The 20,431-nt window shown below is 41.5% G+C and overlaps 1 protein-coding gene across 5 annotated transcripts in view; it reads left to right on the top strand.

Moving 5' to 3' along the window:
- The window catches only part of EXOC4 (exocyst complex component 4), a 726,477-nt gene that overhangs the window by 350,361 nt on the left and 355,685 nt on the right, over nt 1–20,431 (top strand). The window contains exon 11 of one of the 5 annotated variants that reach the window (XM_032869020.1): nt 8,219–8,304. The exons of the other annotated variants lie outside the window; for them this stretch is intronic. Coding sequence (XP_032724911.1) covers nt 8,219–8,258 — 40 coding nt within the window. The 3' untranslated portion in view covers nt 8,259–8,304. Of the gene's footprint in view, nt 1–8,218; nt 8,305–20,431 lie in introns of those variants that run through there. 5 annotated transcript variants of the gene reach the window in all.

Raw genomic sequence — 20,431 nt, 5'->3', positions numbered from 1 at the left:
CTTGACTGTCAAATTCAGTGATTCCCTATTACCAGCGCCAGATTATGCTGGTATGAACTTGTTTGGTCACTAAGCCCTTGCTCTTCCTTGACTTTGGCTTGAAAGTCCAACCAGGTGTTTATGGGCCTCCTCCTCCCTGGTATCTTTCTAGGGTCTCACCGAATTCTAGCAGGTTAAAAATTACTGTCCTGTGTTCAGGTAAGGAGTTCCAGAATTGAGGGAAGCTGTTTTTTGTGGTAAAGTTAAAGGGGAGAAAATACCATTATTGGGGGCTTATTTCTCCAGGACAGAAGCAGCTGTGGTGTCCTCTCTTAGGAAAAATACCTTCAGACCATTTGCAGTGGACAATCCAGAGTGGACAGGAGCAGGTAGACTATTGGGTAGCGTGGACATAGCTGCACGATGTTTTGCTTGTGTTACACTGGGCAAGTTGTTTCCTCTTGGTTTCTTTATCTTGCTCATGAGGATACAGTAGTAGTAGTCATTTCCTAGAGTTGTTGAAGATCACATAGGTCCTCAGTAAATAAGGACACTCACTCGTTTATTCCCAAAGTGGATGTCTACTGAGGATGCTCAAAGGGCCTTGTCATATAGCCTGGTTGTAGGGAGAGAAGACTGGTTTTGCCACTTGAATCTCTCTCTACTTCCCCCCCCCCCCACAAATCAAAATTATTGCTTATTTTGGTTCTGTCTTATCCTTTTGCAGTGTTTGTCAAAGTGTGTTCCAAGAACCACCTGTATTAAGTCAGCAAAGGAACTTATTAAAAAGGTGGCTTCCTGGTCCTTACTTTCGACCTGCTGGGTCAGAACTCTGGCCACAGCATACGGGATCAGGATTTTATTTTATTTTATTTTATTTTATTTTATTTTATTTTATTTTAAATATTTTATTTATTTATTTGACAGAAATCACAAGTAGTCAGAGAGGCAGGCAGAGAGAGAGAAGAGGAAGCAGGCTCCCCGCTGAGCAGAGAGCCCGATGTGGGGCTTGATTCCAGGACGCTGGGATCATGAACTGAGCCGAAGGCAGAGACTTTAACCCACTGAGCCACCCAGGCACCCCAGGGGATCAGCATTTTAAACAGGTTCTGTAGGAGGCTCCTCAACACACGGAGGTTGGCATCCTGTAGGATCACATAGTCTCACTGACTTCTCTCGTGCTACGCATCAGAAAGGCCACCAGTCACCTTCCTAGTCTTGCTGTTACATAAGCTTTGTGTGTCACTTGGGATTCTGAAAAACCCTCCTTGCTTTAGTTCAGATGGAGGAAGAGGCAATTTACTTTTTTAGCAGCCTTCGAGGACATAGATTTTCCCAGAGATAAGTAAGATCTAACTGAACTGTCTTCCACCCTGGACGTCTTCTTTTCCTAGCGTCCATTTCTCTACAACTCAGGAAGCAGAAGCTCGCACCCATCTGCCACCAGCCATCAGTGTATGGAGTTAATAATGCACTTTCCCTTCCCCGGTTGCAGGGTTTGTTAGGGCCCTTGAGCCATATGCTTAGGACTCACCACCTGAATGTTAATAACAAGGTAAAAAGGACTGAAACTTCTGAGTGTATTTCCATTTTTTTTTTTTTCAGCCTTGGATTGATTGCTTCCCTTCCCCCAAAGCGTACCCAGTGTGACCCTGATTTAGTGGGGCTTAATCAATAGACTGCAGAATGACTAATTTGTTTCCACTCATTTCTTTATTGAGTATTTTCCAGGCAGAGGTGAGGATGGGAAAACTGCTCTCTGGGAGCTCGGGTGAAGGGAAATGTGGAGGCGTAGAGAGACAGCTGCCTGAGTTGACTGCAGTAATTTTTAAAAAGAACAAATGGAAGGGGAGAGAATGCTGATCAAGATGCCCGTCCCTCTGAGGTTGCGTTTCTGCAGCATCATGTGAAAGGCCCTTTGTAGCAGGCAGCCAGCTCTTAACTGGCTGGTGGGTTTGTTTTACGCTGATCTCTGTGCGCCACGGGAAAGTACATATTCGCCCACTGAGTGGGCCTAGTGGAACCCTGCAAATTTTAAAAGCATTCAGTCTGAAGAGTGTTAAACCTTTGAGTGCAATTTAGAGTTTTCCTTTCTTCTTCCCCTCCATTCTTCTCTTAACTTTTTTTTTTTTTTCTGATTACTTGATGGGGAGACCCAATGCCACTTCGATTCTGCGGGGCTACACACCAAACATGTCATTAAAATGGAGTGCAGGGGGGTGCCTGGGTGGTTCAGTCGTTAAGCGTCTGCCTTCAGCTCAGGTCATGATTCCGGGGTCCTGGGATCAAGCCCCACATCAGGCTCCCTGCTCAGTGGGAAGCCTGCTTCTCCTTCTCCCACTCTTCTGCTGTGTTCCCTCTCTTGCTATATCTCTCTCTGTCAAATAAATAAAATCTTTAAAAAAAAAAATTGGAGTGCAGGTTTAATGGAAAGGGAAGCTGTGCCAGGCTGTGCCTGGGAACGGCTATTTATTAAGTGCTTGTTGTGTACCACCGACTTTTCACGTCTTGACTTCTCTTCATTTTCAGAACAGTCATTTAATTTTGAAAATCAGGAATCTGCGAAAGAGATAAAATTATTTGCTCAAGGTCACTGAACACAGTACCCATACAGTGAATTTAAAATTTGAACTTCTCTATTTGACTTTCAGCGCGCTCAGCGGCACACCACTCAAGCCAGCCGGGGCTTTTTCACGGGTGGCAGGGGTGGAGGGGAAGAGTGGTTGAGGTAGCTGAAAGGGAGGGTAGCGAGCGTGTGAGCGCACTCTACTCACGTGCTTTTCTGGGTCTCTGTTGCTCCCTGAGAAGCTGTGTATTCCAAGAGTAAGGCTCTGGGAAGTCCCACTTTGAGAGGTGCACATTTCCAGTTATAAAGTAAGTCATGGGGATGAAAAGTAGAGCATAGAGAATATAGTCAATAGTACTACCTTTGTGTGGTGAGCGATGGGGACCTCACGTACTGTGGGGAGCACTGTGTAATGTATAGAATTGTCACAGCACTCTGTTGAACACCTGAAACTAATAGGATATTGTATGTCAATTCTTCTTGAATTAAAAAAAACAAAAAACAAAAAAGAAAAAACTGCCATTGGAAAGAAAGAAGCACAAAATTACCATGAACCATACACACATCTTACTACGTGTGGTCACGGAGCAATTCAGGAGGAAATCTGTGCATGTTAGTGACTACCTCTAAACCATGATAATCCATCTCCTTCTTCAAAGGGAAAAGTTTATAGCTATGGAGAATATAGGGAGTGTACACGGATATGGTAAAAGACACATTTGATGGGCCCCGTGGTTATATTTTATCAAGTGTTTATGGTGAAGGGCTATATATTTGTGAAATAAAAGAAGTGTGATGGCAGTGAGAATCTATATTTCAGAAAAGATTATTGGCCAATTTAGGTTTTGACAGCAAATAGAGCATCCCGTTAAAAGGAAGCAGTGAGCGACGTACGCAGCAGGAGTGTGGTGTGAGAACGTGCTTCTGAGTGCGTTCATAAGTGAGACAGGAGCACTGTGAGTGGGTGTTCAGTGTTCTTCGTACCACCTCCCTAACAACTCTTAGGATAATAGAATAAAATACATTTTTTAAAGATTTTATTTATCTATTTGAGAGAGAGCATGCGCCAGTGGAGGTGGGTGCGGAGGGAAAGGGAGAGAGAGGATCTCAAGCAGACTCCCTGCTGAGCGCAGAGCCTGACGTGGGGCTCCATCCCACAACCCTGAGGTTATGACTTGAGCCATAATCAAGAGTTGACTGCTTAACTGACTGAGCCACCCAGGCACCCCAGGATACAATATTTGAAATGGAAGCAATTTGTTACTGGACATACATTAATAATAAAAGGGTTTTTTTGTTTTGTTTTGTTTTGTTTTTAAAGAGAAAAATGCCTTAGAATCATGGGGTTCTAAATTTCCTAAGACATTTCCTAGACCAGTAACTTTTGTCTAGGGTGGGCAAGGATGATTGGTGGAATAAACATACTGTTTTTTTTTTTTTAAACATACTGTTTTTATTCGTAAAAATTGTAAGAATGAAACTGGACTAGATGTAGCCTGGTAAGGCAAAAAAAGTGGGACAGGACAGCATTGCAGGAGGCATAGGCTCAATACTTTCTAGACACTGTCTTTATTTCAAGTTATTTTTCCAATGCCATTTTATTCATTGCTCTCTTAGGCTAACATTTATTGAATGATTTGCTGTAATTGACTTACTAATGATTCAACAGTAGATTTTCTTTAATCCACATATACTAAATTATTTTGTTTTGAGTTCACAGAGAGTTTGAGGGATTCAAATGAATAATTCTAGTAGGCAGGAGAAAGTGCCCTTGAAATAAAGAGAGGCCAGAGCTAGGAATTTATAGTCGGGAATCACACTAATAGTCAATATTTTTTGCATGCTTAATACATGCCAGTCTTGATGTTGAGCCTTGCATGGATTAGTTCATTAAACTTTCGCAGAACTCCATAAAGCGGATGGTATTAATATCCATGAGGATATGGGGAAATGGTAGAGATGAGGAAACTGGTGCAGAAAAGATTTTTCTAGTTTCCCGTAGGTCACACAACTAGTAATTGTTACAGTGAGATTTCAGTGGAAATCTTGATGATGTTTAAATCCGAGCTCTTAATCCCTGTATTTTATGCATAGAGGGGATTTTTAAGCCTTGAATAGAATTGAAAGCTGAGGTCAATTTAATCTTGGAACACGCCATGTAAAGAGGACGAGGGAAGTGATGAGACAGCAAAGGACACAGAAGTAAAGCCGGTTATGGAAACGATGCAAGAGGGTTTAAAGGAGGAGAGAGTTATTAAAAGCTGCAGAGAAATCAAGAAGAGGAGAAATTATTAGATAGAGCGATTATGTGTCTCTGGGAGCTTGGAGTGGAGCAGTTTTGAGTGCGGTATTTAATCATACCTCAATATGTCGTTCATTTTTGCAGCTTTGGACTTGTTTACTCAATCATTATCCTTGGATGTCACATTCAAGAGCATTACTTTGTTGAGGATAATAGTTCTGCACAGTTTTTAGCAAATGAGAGCCTATTTGACACTCCCTTTCTTTGTCCCGTCCCTTTTCACCTTCAAAATACATAAATAAGTCCATATATAAGAAAAAGTTTCGGGGGGGGCGTGGTAGTAGCTGAGTGTCTGCTCTACTGAGAACAGCAGAAGAATATCAGAATGTCTTTGTCTGGCCTGAAAAGATGCAGTCGGAGCAGTAGCAGACTGATGGCAACAGGTGGCGGAATAAATGTAGTCGTGGGCTCTGCTGGGAGTAAGGTTTCCTGTGCTTTTTTCCCAAGACCTCAAAACATGTGACAGGCTTGGTCAGTTTTCATAACTATAACATGTGTAGGGAATAAGGCTAATTTCCTCTCGTTTTTCCCTCACTGGAGAAATTGAAACAGAAAGGGATGGCAGAGAACAGGTATAACCCCCAGCTTCCCTTTCTGTGCATTCTCTCCCGGTCTTCACTTTTCCTGCTAGTCAGCACAGAGTGTCCCCATTCTTGTGACCGACCCCTTCTATGCGTCATTAAAACTACAGTATGGGAGATGGCTTCTGTCCTCTCCTCCTCAGAGCGTCTCGTCACTTGACCCCCAGGATAACACATTCTGCTCACTTCCCTCCTTGTGAGTGTCCCTCTCACCCTGACCTCTCGGCCTGGAGTGCCTAGGATTTGCTTCTCAGCCACCTTCACTTTCCTGGTGGGCTCAGCCTGTCTTTGGACTTTAAAACCCACCTCAAGCAGATGACTGCCAAATTCCTCTCTCCTGCCCGGACTGCTGTCGTGGTCTCCAGTCGGAAAGCCTAGGTCTTTTGGTTTACCTGACACTTCTGCTTCTTTGTCACATGGGACTCTCACATTCAAAATGTCCAAAACTGAGATCCCAGTGCTCCGCACCATCTATCACCAACTGCCTCCTTTTACAGAGTTCCCCAACTCAATAGAAAGCAGCACCATTGGCCCAGTTGCTCAGACCAAAAACCTAGGAACCTGCCTTTCTTCTCACACCCCCGTAAGCACATCCTTTGGACTTTTCCATAAGTAAACCCCAGAATCGAACCATTGTTCTTCACCTTCATAGTTATTTTCCTGGTCTCTTCCACCATCATTTCTTCCTGGATACTTGAATTGTGCTCCTAACCTAGTCTCAAGCTTGATCTATTGCTCTCCTCCCTTTTAGCCATAGCGATCCTGTGTCAGTGTTAAGTTACGTCATATAAATTTTGGGGCTCAAAATTCTCTGGTAACAATTCACGCAGAGGAAAAAACAGTTTTTTCCGGTGACTTAGAGGGCCCTATGTGATCTGCCCCTACCAGTTGCTGCTCAGTGCATTTTCTGCAGCCCTCTCTGTAGATCACTTTGTTCCAACCATACAGTTCTCCTTGAACTTCTCCTTGAACCTTTGAACAACCCTAGTGTTCTTCCACCACCCACCCCTGTGAGTCACTACCTTAACGCTTTTAAGGCACTTCTCACATATTACTCTCCTAATAAAGCTTTTGGTGGCTGTCCTGTTTAGACTTGTAATATGCCTGTCCCTGTCGCCCCGTTCCCCTGGTCACCATTTATATACTTTATCTTGTATTGGTCTTATCTGACTGTCCCCACTTACCCCACTAAGAGTATAAGTTGCATAAGGGTAGGGACTTTTATCTGTTTGGTTCACTGTTGTTTCTCTATTACTTAGAATGGTACCAGACAAGGAGACCTTCAATATATGTTTGTTGAATGAGTGAGTGAAGTTTCAGAGTCTCAGATAGGGTTGTGAAGTTCAGGATATGCACGGATATGTGTGTCTGTGCAAAAAAAAAAAAAACCTTCTCTGGATTTCTGAACTGCAGAGCCAAGATAAGAGCTCTTCACCTCAGAACAAAGGTGCCTCTGAGTGTGCCCAGATCATTTTCCCTGTGAGTGAACATTGCCTGTTAGAGCCAGTATGAAGGGAGAAGCACATACTACCTTCTCCAACTCTGTAGGGTCCTTTGGCCCAGAATGATTTAAAAATGCTGTCGCATAAAGGCAAACAAACCAGAGACCTTCGTAGTTTCCCTTAGCCTCTGCAGCATTAGCTGAAGATAAATCTATGCAGAGTTCACTAAAGAGAACAGACAACTGCATTAAGCTGTGTAATGATGAACACTAATGGCCTGTGACAAAATGGGTCTCTGTGGGCTCGGCTGCCATGCAAGGTGGGGATTTTTCCTTCTTTAGATAATGGTAATGAAAAAAGACAAAACAGAACCACATACAAAAACGCAAAGAATCAGCCCGCAGGCCAAGTTCAAGGTGATTTTCGTGGTATCTCTCTGTTTTTCCTTTCCTTTCTGTAAGCACATGCGTTCTGACTGTAAAAGATACTTACGCCATTGACATTGTACGGTGACGGGGGACTCTGCTGTATTAAATAGCAGTGCTCTCCTCTTTCTCTTCAGTAGCAACCTGGAATGGTCATTTGTTTCCGTTTCTGTGGCATATGTATTGTCATGCAGGTTGTAAAAGTGATTCTTTTAGTTGCTTGCTATTTTTACTTATAGGCATTTACACCTTTATTATAGTGATTGTTTAACGTGGATTCCTTTCCCATTCTTAATTTAGTGAAGAGTTTGTTTACCTAGAACGTGCTTTTCCCCTTTCGACTTTCACATGGACAGCTGGGTAGTCTTGGGTCAATCAGTTAACTTCCTGTATTGCCCGTGATGGTTATGAGGATCAAATACAAATGTATAAATATGCCTTATAAATACCGTAAACATTTATTTTTTTAAAGATTTTATTTATTTATTTGATAGAGAGATCACAAGTAGGCAGAGAGGCAGGCAGAGAGAGAGGGGGAAGCAGGCTCCCCGCTGAGCAGAGAGCCCAATGTGAGGCTCGATCCCGGGACCCTGAGATCATGACCTGAGCCAAAAGCAGAGGCTTAACCCATTGAACCACCCAGGTACCCCTACTAACCAAGTTGATCTCTAAGACTCCTTTCAGTTATAAAACTGAAGTGTTCTAAGACTTGCAAAGCAATCTTCTTAGTATATTCTATAAATTTAGATAATTGGGTTATGTATGGATTTATGGTCAGCTCTTAGAGACACCAGATTTTATAGTAAATGTATCTTTTATATATATATTTCATATACATATAAATATACTTATTTATTATTTCTAATCTATTCAGAATGTCAGTATGACCTACACAGACTGTATTTTCACTGTTTGCTTCTCAGATATTCAGAACACATTTTACTCTCCAGCAGAATTATTTGACAACATCTTTCCCTGCCCTCTGAATCTCCATGGATGAGCCAAAAGGGGAAAAAAAAAAAAAAAAGAAAGAAAAAGAAAGAAAGAAAAAGAAATAGCATCTCCATTTGTCACTAAATAAAATGCTGGTATGGTTCTTTTCTATAAATCCAGTTTTATTACCTTCTTCCAAAGTAATTTCTGATAATTCAGCCAGAACTCTCACTTTTGTCTGTCATTTTCATGCTAGATTTTTGAATAAGAGAGCTATCTCTAATTTTAACCTAGGAAGAAAGGATTATAAGGCAAATTTCAAGACCCTGGCTTTGCTGCCTGATCTGTGAAATTTGGAAATTTGAAGAGTCCCTTTACTTTTTTTTTCCCTTTACTTTTTAAAAACATTTTTGTTTATTTTCAGTGTCCATTTGTTCCCTTCAGGTTTCCCACATGCATGACTCTTACAGCCTCTTGTAGAGAGCGCGGCCATATTGATTTAATGGTAAGTTTCAGTAAATTTCCCCTGTTACAGTGCTTGCTGCATACCAGGCAGCCAGGGGGAAGCAGACAGATGTGCTGGTTAACTAATTTTAAAAGAGAAAAAAATTCCATTTTCTCCATTCTTTAATGTCATAGCTGTCCTGCCAGTGACCTGATACTGAGATATTTTAGGTTCCCCCTGACATATGTTACAGGAAGGAGTGACCTGACCTTTTAAAAATTTTATTAACATTTATAAATTTGTTTTAGTGTATTATGTTGGAAGCAGTGATTTTTCTCTGGAATGAATTGGGGTGACTGCTGTATAGTTTGGTAGCCATGTCCTACATGAAGCTGGTGGATGTTACAGAAAGTATGCAGATGCTGGGGGGCTTTTCCCCCTTCTTCTGCTGCTTTTAAAGCTTATGCTAACGAGGGTGGAAACATTTTAAATTTTCCTTGAAAGCATTTTACAAACAACTGAATCATTAGTGTCAGCCCTTACGTACTGGTTATGTTTGCATTATTACTGGATGAAACACTGAGGCATGGGTATTCATGCGTTCTCCTTTCTTCAGCCTCTCCTCAGTGCGTAATGTATTCCAGACACTGTGCCAGTCACTAGGGATGTAAGAGTGATGGCCACGGTCCCTGTTCTCAAGTAATTTACAAACTGATGGATTAGGAACCTGTGGTATACAGTCAAGATTCTAATCAAACCTTTTTTTTTTCTCCTCTCCCAACTCTGTTCGAAGCCCCAACCTGTACCTTGTTTGGCTTTGTTTTTAACTATTCTGTCTTGGCTCACCCTAGTAAATAATTTAATTTCTAAATACTTTGTGGGCAGAAATATTTGTCATAGACCAAAAAAGGAAATCTTTATTAATGCAAATAACAGGAACCGAGCTACATTCACTTTTATTGCCTTAGCAATCAATTCTCATCTTTTCCGCCCTGCCCTAAGAAACTGAGCAGTGCGTGGGTGTGTGGAAGGGACACATCTCCCACACCGCAAACCCCAGAGCCTGGAGAGTGGGCCTGCTGCCTCTCTTACCCGTTCACCACAATAACAGTTGTGATGATGATGGTGATTGACACGCCATCCATCATCTGCCTCTTTCCAGATGCTCCTGTAACAGAAAGTGAGCCTCCCAGCTCCTCAGAGAGTATGGATTGCTATTTTATCTTACAGTAAATATTTGTTTGTTTTATAGACAGGGAAATTGAGGCATTGAGAACATGAGTGGGTAGATAAATAAGTTATGGACACTGCTAGGAAGCATCAGCTAATGTTGATTGAGCGCCTGTGGAACATAATACTTTCCTAAGCCCCATGCGGTATATTTTGTTTCTAGTTTTCCTCCTTTACTGCTAGAGGAGAGTATTCCAGTGGAACGTACTGGCTTGAGTTTACTCTTTTGTCCTCCTAGAAAGCTGTTGTTTTGTTGTTGTACATTTTAAATTTGCATTTGCACTTTCCTGATACATTTTACTGGTGTCTTTAGGTATAGGTAACACCTCAGAAGAATATCAGCTGTGCTTCCAGATTCTAGGCTCTTCCAGGTTTCATGACTCAGTTTTTCAAAAATCGTGAGCGTTGTTATATATCAGATGCAGTGCTCAGGGCCGAGGCCAAAAGGTAAATTAAGACTCAGTTACTTATTCCCAAGAAACCCTATTTTAGTAAATTCTTTTTAGTACCATGAAAATTGTAATATACTTTCTTGTTTGCCTGATACTAAGATAAGCAACTCTTTATTGCAGAACTTTTCAGAGCCTTTCATACACATGGCTCACTGTGACTTTCCAGAGGCAAATAGTGTATATAACATTTTTTTAAGGTTATGTGAACAATAAACACGTTAGTCAAGGATTTGGGGACTAGTGTTCTTTAGAATACACTGGAAACAACTGATGACATGGCCATTTCTGCCCATCCACTTGCCAGTCGGCGCTGAAAGTGATCGTGGGCAGACAACCCAACTTTGCCAGAATAGCCCTTAAAAATTCCTTCTCATCATTCTGTGAAGCTGGTTTTCGCCCCAGCTGCGTAGCAGCCCATGGAAGAGAAATAGACTGCTTCCCTGCCGCACACATTTAAGCTCAACCTATAGATTTGTATTCATGAAAAGATTACCAGTCACCTAGTCTAGCCCCTATATTCAACTTGAGAGGAATTTGGAGCTAGTATAGTAAAGCTTTGTGACTTACCTAGGATTTAGAAGTAGAAGCAGAGCCAGAACAATCCAAGTCTCCCGACTCTTCCATGATAGCAGACTCTGTCTCAGATGATACCTGATCACAAGTTTTCTACCTCAAAGACTTGGAACTTCTAAGAACCAGCAGGTGTGGTACAAACAACTACATAAATAGTCTTTATAATCAAATAAACAAAAGATAGCCTTTACAATAAATGCTTTTTGCCCTTTTCCAACAGAATATCTTTGCAGTTTGCTCACCTGCTCTGTATTCCCTCGTCATGTTTAGAGTGTTTTAGCTGAACAACCATGTTGTGTCTTGGGCGCTGGGGAGCGTCCCTCCTCTGTTCCCCGCAAATGAGTGTAGTGATTCACTGTCAAAATCTGTGCACTACAGAAGCCCTCTGTAGGTTATATTCTGAATGTTTACTTGTTTGTTTGTTTTTTAATGTCAAAAGAAGTGCAATAAATCTAGGCAGGGTTAATAAAAGCCATTAAATGTATGAATGGAAGATAAGTTATAAGACGACCTTGCTTTTCTCATAAATGTGTCCCAGAAATGCATGGAAGTCAAGTAAAAATGTACACATACATTGTATAATAGTCCGTGGGCATCTTTAGGTCATGTTCACGGTCGTTTGCCAAACTGCCTCTTTTCTGAAGCTTTTCTGTAACAGGGCTCCCAGTAGCATCATAACAGTATAGTTTCATACTTGTGAACAGATTATAGTTCATATGTCTGGTTCATTTATTAGTTGTTTGGAACTCAGAATGCATTTTCTCATAGAAATAATCTTATTTGGTATAAACCTCTGCAGAACAGTATTACCCACCATCTATCTCTAGTGTCTTACTGTTGCTTTCTCAAATTTAACTAAAATTTGTGTCTGGAAATGGGTTTAGAGTCGGCTTGAGATTCTGGGAGCACATCTCTTCCTACTGAAGCCTGCAGGAGGGTCAGAAGTTCATAGGCCCTGCTGGGACTTGGTAAATAAAAGGGACCTTAGAGATCATCCAGTCCAACCTTCTTATTTTAGAGAATAAGGACATTACCCTCAACGTGCCCTACTTGTGGTTACCAAAGACCAGGGCCGAGGTTTCGTACTTGAGAGAGGTAGGTGGTGAGGGGCAGTTTCCAAGGCTCACTGATGTGAGGATCATAACGTGACCTGGATGCAATGGCAGTTCTGGGAAGGGCAAGTCTGCGCTTGGCGGGGAGGATGCAGGGTCCTTCTTGGTAGGCCCATCAGGATTGTTCTCCCTTTTTAGCCTCTCTCTTTGTGTCCTACTCCGTCATCTTCCCCTTCCTAGTTGCCAAGGCATATTGGGTGAACTCCCTCTCTTTGGACAAGATGGCGCATTGGCCCTACCGGTGCCTCAGCACAGATGCTCCCTTCCTCAAGGAGGCCACGTCTGGAGGGGAGAGATGAAGGGCAGAGCAAGCTGTCTTTGGTGCTTGCGGAGCCTGCGGTGGTGCCCGGAGATGGACAAGGAAGGATGTTTCCAGCAGTGGGTAAGGAAGAGGAGTTGTCAGGCGTCCCAGGTCAGGGGTGTGGGTGATGAGGCTGCCTGAGTGTAGAGCCGGCCTCAGCATCAGCGCCTGGGGAGCTGTTGTGAAGTGGGGGCAGGAAGAGCGAAAACAAGGGCAGACTCTTGGCTAAGCTGGGGGATCTGTGTGCATGTTTGTTAGTACCCGAGTCTCTACACTTGTGGATATTGTTTGCCCAATGAAGATAGTCCCAGTTGGTTGACTGAGTTGACGGATCTAGAGAACATTTGTATACATTCTGTGTGAGGGCATTCACCACAATGATACAGTGTTTTGTTTGTATTTAACAAATATTTATTTAGCTTCTGTTATGCATCAAGCAACGAAACAAATGAAGCCCCTGCTCTTAAGGAGTTTATATTCTAATGGGAGATTCAGACGATAAACAAATTAAAATACCTCAGGATGGTAAATACTTGAAGAAAAATAAAGCAGGGTGGGAAGGAGGCAGATAAGTTGCTGTTTTATATAAGGTGTTCGGAGAAAGTGTTCAGGCAAAGACTTGAATGAAATTAGGGAGCAGCAAACCATGAGATACCTAGGAAAGAAGCCTTCTAGGCAGAGGAAAGAGTTTTTATGTTTTTATTTAATTTCCACTTAACATACAGAGTAATATTAGTTTCGGGTGTATAAATACAGTGATTCAACACTTGGGTACAAACCCCAGTGCTCATCCCAACAAGTGCCCTTCTTAATCCTCATCCTCCCACCCTAAGGCCTTTTAGATAGTGCTAAGCATTTGGGATTTTACCCTGGGCGAGGTGGGAAACTATTGGAGACTTTTGAAAAGAGGAATGTCGTAATCTGATTTAATTTTGTAAAGGATTACTTTTGCTGCCATATGATAAATGTACCATAAGGGGGCAAAAGTAGTAGCAAAGAATAAAAAGCCTCTGCAATAATTTAGGTTAGAAACGCCGACCTGAACTAGGTTGACGGCAGTGTAGGTGAGAGGGGGTCCCACTCCGGATGTCCTGGGAAGACTGGGAAGACTGGCCAATGGGTTGAATAGGAGTGTGAGAAGAAGAGGAGTCAAGCAGATCTCAAAGGTTTTTGACCCAAACAGCAAGAAGAATGAAGGTGGGATTTCCAAAGAGGGTGAAGATTGCAGGAAGAGCTAGTTGGGGGGTAAGATCCTGAGTTCAGTCTTGAAGATGGAAATTTGAGACGCCTGTTAGATTAGCCAAATCCGTATGTTGAGTGGTTAGTTGGATACAAGACTCTATAGTTTGGAAGTGAGAACTAAACCAGCGTTGTCCAGTAGAACTTTTTTTTATAACTTCACTGTCCGATATGATAGCCATTAGCCACGTGGCTGTTAAGCGCTTCAGTTGTGGCTAGTGCAACTGAGGGGCTGATTTCTTATTTGTCTTTACTTTAATGAATTTAAATTAAAAATGGGAGAGTCATATGCAGTTAGAGCTACGGTACTGGTCCTCATGGAAGACCATAGATATACTTTTTTTTTAAGATTTTATTTATTTATTTGACAGAGAGAGACACACAGAGAGAGGGAGAGACACAGAGAGAGAAGGAATACAAGCAGGGGAGGAGTGTGAGAGGGAGAAGTAGGCTTCCCGCTGAGCGGGGCGCCTGATGTGGGTCTCCAGCCCAGGACCCTGGGCCAAAGGCAGACGCCCAACAACTGAGCCACCCAGACACCCCACAGTTATAAATTTGAAAGTCACCAACATTCCAGGGCTGTGAAAGGCTCTGAGACAGGATATAATCCACTTGGGTGGAAGCACAGGTAAAGAAAAGACTTCAAGACCTGGGACCTACATCGTGTAGGTTGGGAAGAGGCAGAGCTCCTGACAGAGCTTTTTCAAAAAGGAACAGACAGTGAGGAAGCAAAAGACCAAGAGAAGTTAGTTTTTAGGCAACCAAGGGAAGGAGGTGTCTTAAGGAAAGGGGACAGCTCTGTCAGATGCTGCTAGGCTCTCCATCACCCTCATTACACAGCGAATCACTTAAGGGCTTGCCTCTTGAAGGACGGCTGTCCTCCAGCCCAGCAAACAGTTGTTGCTTTATACGTGTTTGCAAAGTGAAGAATGTTGAACAAACGAATGGATCAATCAGCTTTTACAAACTCATTTTCAGGAAATATGCTCCCTGATGTAATGTCAGCGCACTGAAATTTTATACCTCCCTTCTGGAAATCCCACACTGGGCTCATTCCTGCTTACTCACAAGGACCTGCCTCCATACCCGGCGACTGGTCCTCACAGGACTTGATTTTGGAGAAGCTGGTACGGAGACTGTCTCAGCACCTTTTATCTCTGGAGGCGAAGTGAAAGAACGAATTATCTGCCTGGGCCCGGCCTCCCTCTTCCTTACTCTGCCTTTCAGGTGTTGATTCCTTAAAGGAACCCCTTTTAAAGAGAATTCCTGGTAGGGAAGTTGGAAACTCTATGCTTGGCCTTTGGGCGCAGCCTTTAGGATCAAATGAAGAAGTTACTAGGGTTGGCTGGGAAGAAGCAAGTAATTTTACCCCAAATCCCTGAAACACTGGTGTGAGTTATTAAGTTGGTTATGGTGATACCTAAATCTATTTTTTTTCCCTTTTCCCAGATTCCCTGCTCATTCTTCTGGACTCTGTGCTGATGTCAGCTTGGTCTCTTCTGCCTGGTCTCTTGTGTATTTTTTTTTTCCTTGTTCTTTTCCTCATTTATTCCCATCTTGAAAAGTTCCATTCATTGTTGCTATGTGTGCCCTAACTCAGATCGTTACTTGGTCTAACCACACTCATTGTTGTCTTGTCTTGCTCTTCCCTCATATGCTTTCATTTGGAATCTCTCCCTCGCCTCCAGACTTCTGACTTCGCTCTGGGCACCTGGCTCTGCCTTAGCTTCCGTTCTGTATTTGATACACAGCTTCCGATTATCTCTGATTAGCTTAAAGAGGAATCTCAAAAACAAAGACACAGCATCCATGCCTTTCTCCTTGCCCCCTTTCATATGTTGATTATAGTTTTTATGGTTCTCCTCTTAAGTATGATTTCAAATAATTACCATGATACTTTGTTAATACTTATTTTCTTTGTTCTTTATTTCTGTATTGTACCACCTTAAAGTACTCAGTGAATGTTGTAATTGACACAGAAAATTCATTATCCTTCCTATTGTTAAAAATACTCAGTCATGTGGGTAGTGTTGGCACAGCACTGTATAAGGAGGAACAGATGCTAGGGTAGTATGGGGCCTGACGCTTGAGACCCACAGTGACTTTCCGTAGTGAAGTCCAAGGGCGGTAAGAAATTTGTGTCACTCTCAAGTACTACTGAATTTATATCTGCCAAGAAAGAAATACAGAATTGTAGGTTACCTTAAATGATTAAAAGTCACATGAAGAATGGGGAAAGAAAATCCCTTTGGATTGGTGGCTAGAAAATCTTTTATAGTCAAAAGCCATACCAAAAGCAATGTGGGAGACCCTAGAAGTCAGAGATGGAAATGGGAGTGGATTATATATAATACAAAAGACAAATGCACACACATTCCCTACCAAATGGCCTTTTAATGTAAGACACGCTGATTAAGACAAAATGCATGGCTAATTAAGGCAGGTCTTAAGAGGGCTTGGGGTTGCTGAATTCTTCACACATTGTTACACTTAGTTTATTTTGAATTCTGCTGTTACGATAATTATATTATTTTTAAGGTGTGAATTATTACAGTCCACTTACATGAAAACGACAGATTAGTAAGTGAGGTTTGTGTGTTTAACCTCGTGATTCGGTTATATGCCATTTGTGTGCCTTGCCTAGAATGTTTGCCTTCTGGTATTTCTGTGTGTTAACCCAGCTGTCTCCTTTTATTGCTGCCATATTACAATGGATGTTTTCTGCATTTTTATGAAGAGCCTATTAGCAGCATAGGCTTGATTTAAAGAATTTCTCCAGTTTATGAATACAGTTCATCTCTGTGAATGAATTTAGTACTTTAATGCTATTTATTTACTCCACACCATAAAATGTAATATAATAAATAATGGGTCCCTTGGGCTTGTGGTAAAACTCTGTGATCATCCTCTCAGCAGGAAGATGAACATAACTTGAGTGGAGAAATAATGATCAAAATTCACCACGCTCACTGGGATGCCATTTATATACCTGAATCTAATAAAGGCAGAATTACAATGCTTAACATTATGCTTAGTACCAGCATCTGAATGTAATGAGGCTGGGGGAAGGAAAAGACTCAATCATGTTAGCAACATTTTGGAAGATTATATCAATATCAACTCCAAGTTAGCAATTTGGAATAAGGAAGTATTCTTAAAACTACACAACACATGATTTCTTGTGATAAATACATGTTAAGTTCGTATTTTCTGCCATCTTCATCCATGGAAAATTCTTGGATTTTCGGCGGCGGGGGAAGGTGGTAGGTGGGCAGAGGAGGACACTGTTTCATAATTCCTTCATTATCAGTTTATCGTTTTGGAGCCTTTCAAGATGACCCTAACTGTCAGCTATCCATAAGTGAAACATCCGCAGTGAAGTGAATAAATGAAGTATCTCACTGTGGGCACCGGTCAGTAGGGCCATTCTGTTTCATGGTTGAAATCCAGAAGGAGTTAACGTTCATGAATGCTTAGAACTCGGTGTGTGTAAATGTGTACCTGATTATATTGAGGTTATCGGGGTTATCTTTATATTATCTTTGCTTTTATCTCCCTTCATTAGACATTTCTTCCTTGAAATAAAAGGTCACAGACTTAACAGGAGCTTGACTGATAACATAAATGAGTGACTTTGGCGTAAATGGAGACTTAGCCAAACTGGAGGGCCTAGCCTCTGTGGGGTCCTGCTAATCACTGTCATTTAGAAGATAATCCCAGTCGTGCCAGATTGTCTAAATTTGAAAAACAAGCAGAAAGTCAGATGCCTTTAATTATTGTGTAAAATCCTCATGCATTCAATTGTCACCTAATTTTTAAAAGTTAAAGAGCATGGATTCCTGTCACATATGTCAGCACTCTGGTTTGGGTTCATAGGTTGCCTGTGATAGTTCTGCGCTACATTGTAAGTTCATGGAAATGCTTATACAGTAAAGGCTGTCATTGTCCTGTTAGCTTGAGGCATTTACTACGAGCTCCAGCGTGCCTCCATTTTGAGTCTCCTTGGCCACACAGTGTTGCCACATGATGCATTGCTAGGGCTTTTCTTTGAAATTAAATCACTCAAAGCATCTGTAAAGGAAGAGTGCTGAATGAAGTTAGGTATTGCAAAGTAGAGTTGTACATACCTCAAAAAACACAAAGTACTTAATGTTTCTTTTATATTACATTTTCAGTCTTTAAAATCAAGATAATTAAATTTTATTGCTTATTTATTTAAAAATATATACATGGTAGAAGGATACGCTGAGGTTTCCCTTTATGGAAATAGAGTCATCGACAGATGATCTGGTGATTTTGTTTTGCTACCAACAAATGATACACAGAGTTGTCACCAAATGGAGGCATCAGCTCTAAGTGTAACATTTTTAAAAACCAGGTCTCAAAGGATTTTTTCATTTCACTCAAAGGCATTTGCGAAAGTCATAATTTTATTGTTTATCATATGATACTCCGGAGAACTCAGGTTGCTCTGTCCACACAACTCAGTGGTTCTCTAGATAGAATTTCTTTAGTAGCAACTAGACCAGTAGAGATGTAGGTATGTAATAGTGACCAGTCTCTAAAGACTTCTTGTCTCATAGTTCTATCTAAGAATGTGTGATATCACCTTAGAAAAGCCCAGATAACAGAAATACTCTCTCGACTGTGTGTGAAGCTGTGGTTCTTGATCAGGGAAGAATTAGCTTTATACTGAAAGATTTGGAGGGCTGATTTGCTCGTTACCCACTTTTGGTGTAGGCAAACCATTCTACCTGGCAGACTCTGTGATTTACAGCAGACTATATTCCTGATGACCCTGTAAAATGAATAGCCCTGGACGGTATTTCCAGATAATGGAGGGCGGAACAGTGTAAAGTAACCCTCAGATGAGAGGCTTCAGAAGGGACAGTTTCAATTTGGTGAGCTGGGAGTTCGGTAGTACTTGTTTCTTGGTTGGGCATCTTCAATTATTAGATTGAGCTAAAATCTGCCTTCCTGTAATTTTTATTTTTAATTTCTTCAGCTTCTAAATTCACATAGCACTTTTTGAGTGTCTTCTCTGGCAGGTGATTGTTTCTGCCTTGTGTATTATCTGTACTTGTATTGTGAATAAAGAATGGCTCATCTCGGGGTACCTGGGGGGTGCAGTCGGTTAAGCATTTGACTCTTGGTTTCCACTCAGGTCGTGATCCCAGGGTGTTTTGATGGAGCCCCTCGTCGGGCTCCCTGCTCAGCACAGAGTCTGCTGAGAGTCCCTCTCCCTCTCTCCCTCTCCCTCCCCTCCTGCTTGTGGAGACGAATAGCTCGTCTCCATTTGGGAAGGTTGCCTACCCTTTGATGGAGAACATGAGGCAGCCACATCAGTTGATGGAACTCAGTCAGGCAGGGAGTTGCAAGATCCGTGGGGGTGAGAGTTGCAGTCATTTACTCATTCAGACAAATATTTACCAAGTGTCCATTATATACCACGCACTGTTCCAGATCCTCGACAGCGCACATACCCTAACTTGATGCCTTAAATTTCCTTCGACTGTATACTCTGTGAGAACAAGACTTTTGTCTGATTACCTTTGTATATCCCACCTCATCTAGCACAGCATGTTACACTAAGAATGTGTTCAAGTTTTATTTTTTAAATGAGTAAAACACTGAGTGTGCCTATTTTGGAAAGCACCATAGAGTAGATCTAATCCCTTTATGACAGCCATTAAATAAATTAGTCACATTTTCCTTATGTGCAGACTTAAGTGACCTTAGTTTCTTAACTGTTGTTTTTTCTGAGTGGTTTGATTGCCTTTCTTGGGTTCTTCTCTAATAAAGTATTGCTCTTGTCATGTGTCTGGCCCAGGAGGGAATACAGGATTCAAGATGGTGTCTTGAGTATATAAAGTAGAAAGGAGAGTGCTGTATTTTCTGGGATTTGTGAATTCCCCATAAGGCATTTTATTAACCACCACCCTCTCCTTTTTTCCCCCAAGGCAGTCTTTTCTCTTTTTCACCAAGTAAATATATTAATTAATAGGATACGGTATGTCTGTGTAAGAGCCAAGTTTGTATACTCTGGAACCATACTCGTGATAATTTTCATTAGTGAAAAGACCTTTTATTTCCAGTAGGACTTATTTATCGTGTGCATTACAGAACACTCTTCAAAAAGTCATATACAACTATCATTTTGGGGATACTCGTACATACAGTAAGTAAGTATACATATGTGTGTGTGTGTGTGTGTGCGTGTGTGTGTAATCGAGAGAGAGAGAAAGAGAGAGAGAAGTGGGGGGAGAAAAAATTAAAATAAATTGATGACTTTCCAAGGCTCCACATTCTTGCCTCCCTTATTCTGACATACTCGTTTATACCGATAATATCTGTGTGATCCTTGTAGAATATTATTGTTTTATTTGACCTCCCTATTTCCTGTGCATGAAACAAAACTAACTGGCTTGGTAACTCTTAGTGTTTCTCTTGTCTCTCATTTTTAAGTTCTAGAAAAAAGAACTAAAATATTCTTGTTGGCATCTTTGTTATGGTTAAGATGTGTTGCTATTTCCTGGGAACTAATGACAAATCCCCTTGTCTTTACAATTGCACAAACCTTCTACCAAATCCATGGGTCAAATGACCCTATCCAGGTGATTTACTGTGCTTGATTTGATCCATGATTTCATCTTTAGACACTTCCATCTTTGTCAGGGCCATACTGATCTCCCCACAAGGGATATGGAGCCGAATTTCTCATATGTCACATGTACTCCATGCATTTAAAAAAAGAAGAAGAAATGAGCATTATTTTGAGTTTAACCATAATAAAATTCCAAAGCTTCAATTTGGAATTCTAGGTTTGTATTTTAAAGTTCGCTTTTCTGTTT

This window comes from Lontra canadensis, unplaced genomic scaffold (genome assembly GCF_010015895.1).
Source record: "Lontra canadensis isolate GAN:19392208 unplaced genomic scaffold, GSC_riverotter_1.0 scaffold2, whole genome shotgun sequence".
Taxonomy (NCBI): domain Eukaryota; kingdom Metazoa; phylum Chordata; class Mammalia; order Carnivora; family Mustelidae; genus Lontra; species Lontra canadensis.
Note: the sequence above shows the minus strand (reverse complement) of the source record. Positions and strands in the feature narration are given on the sequence as shown.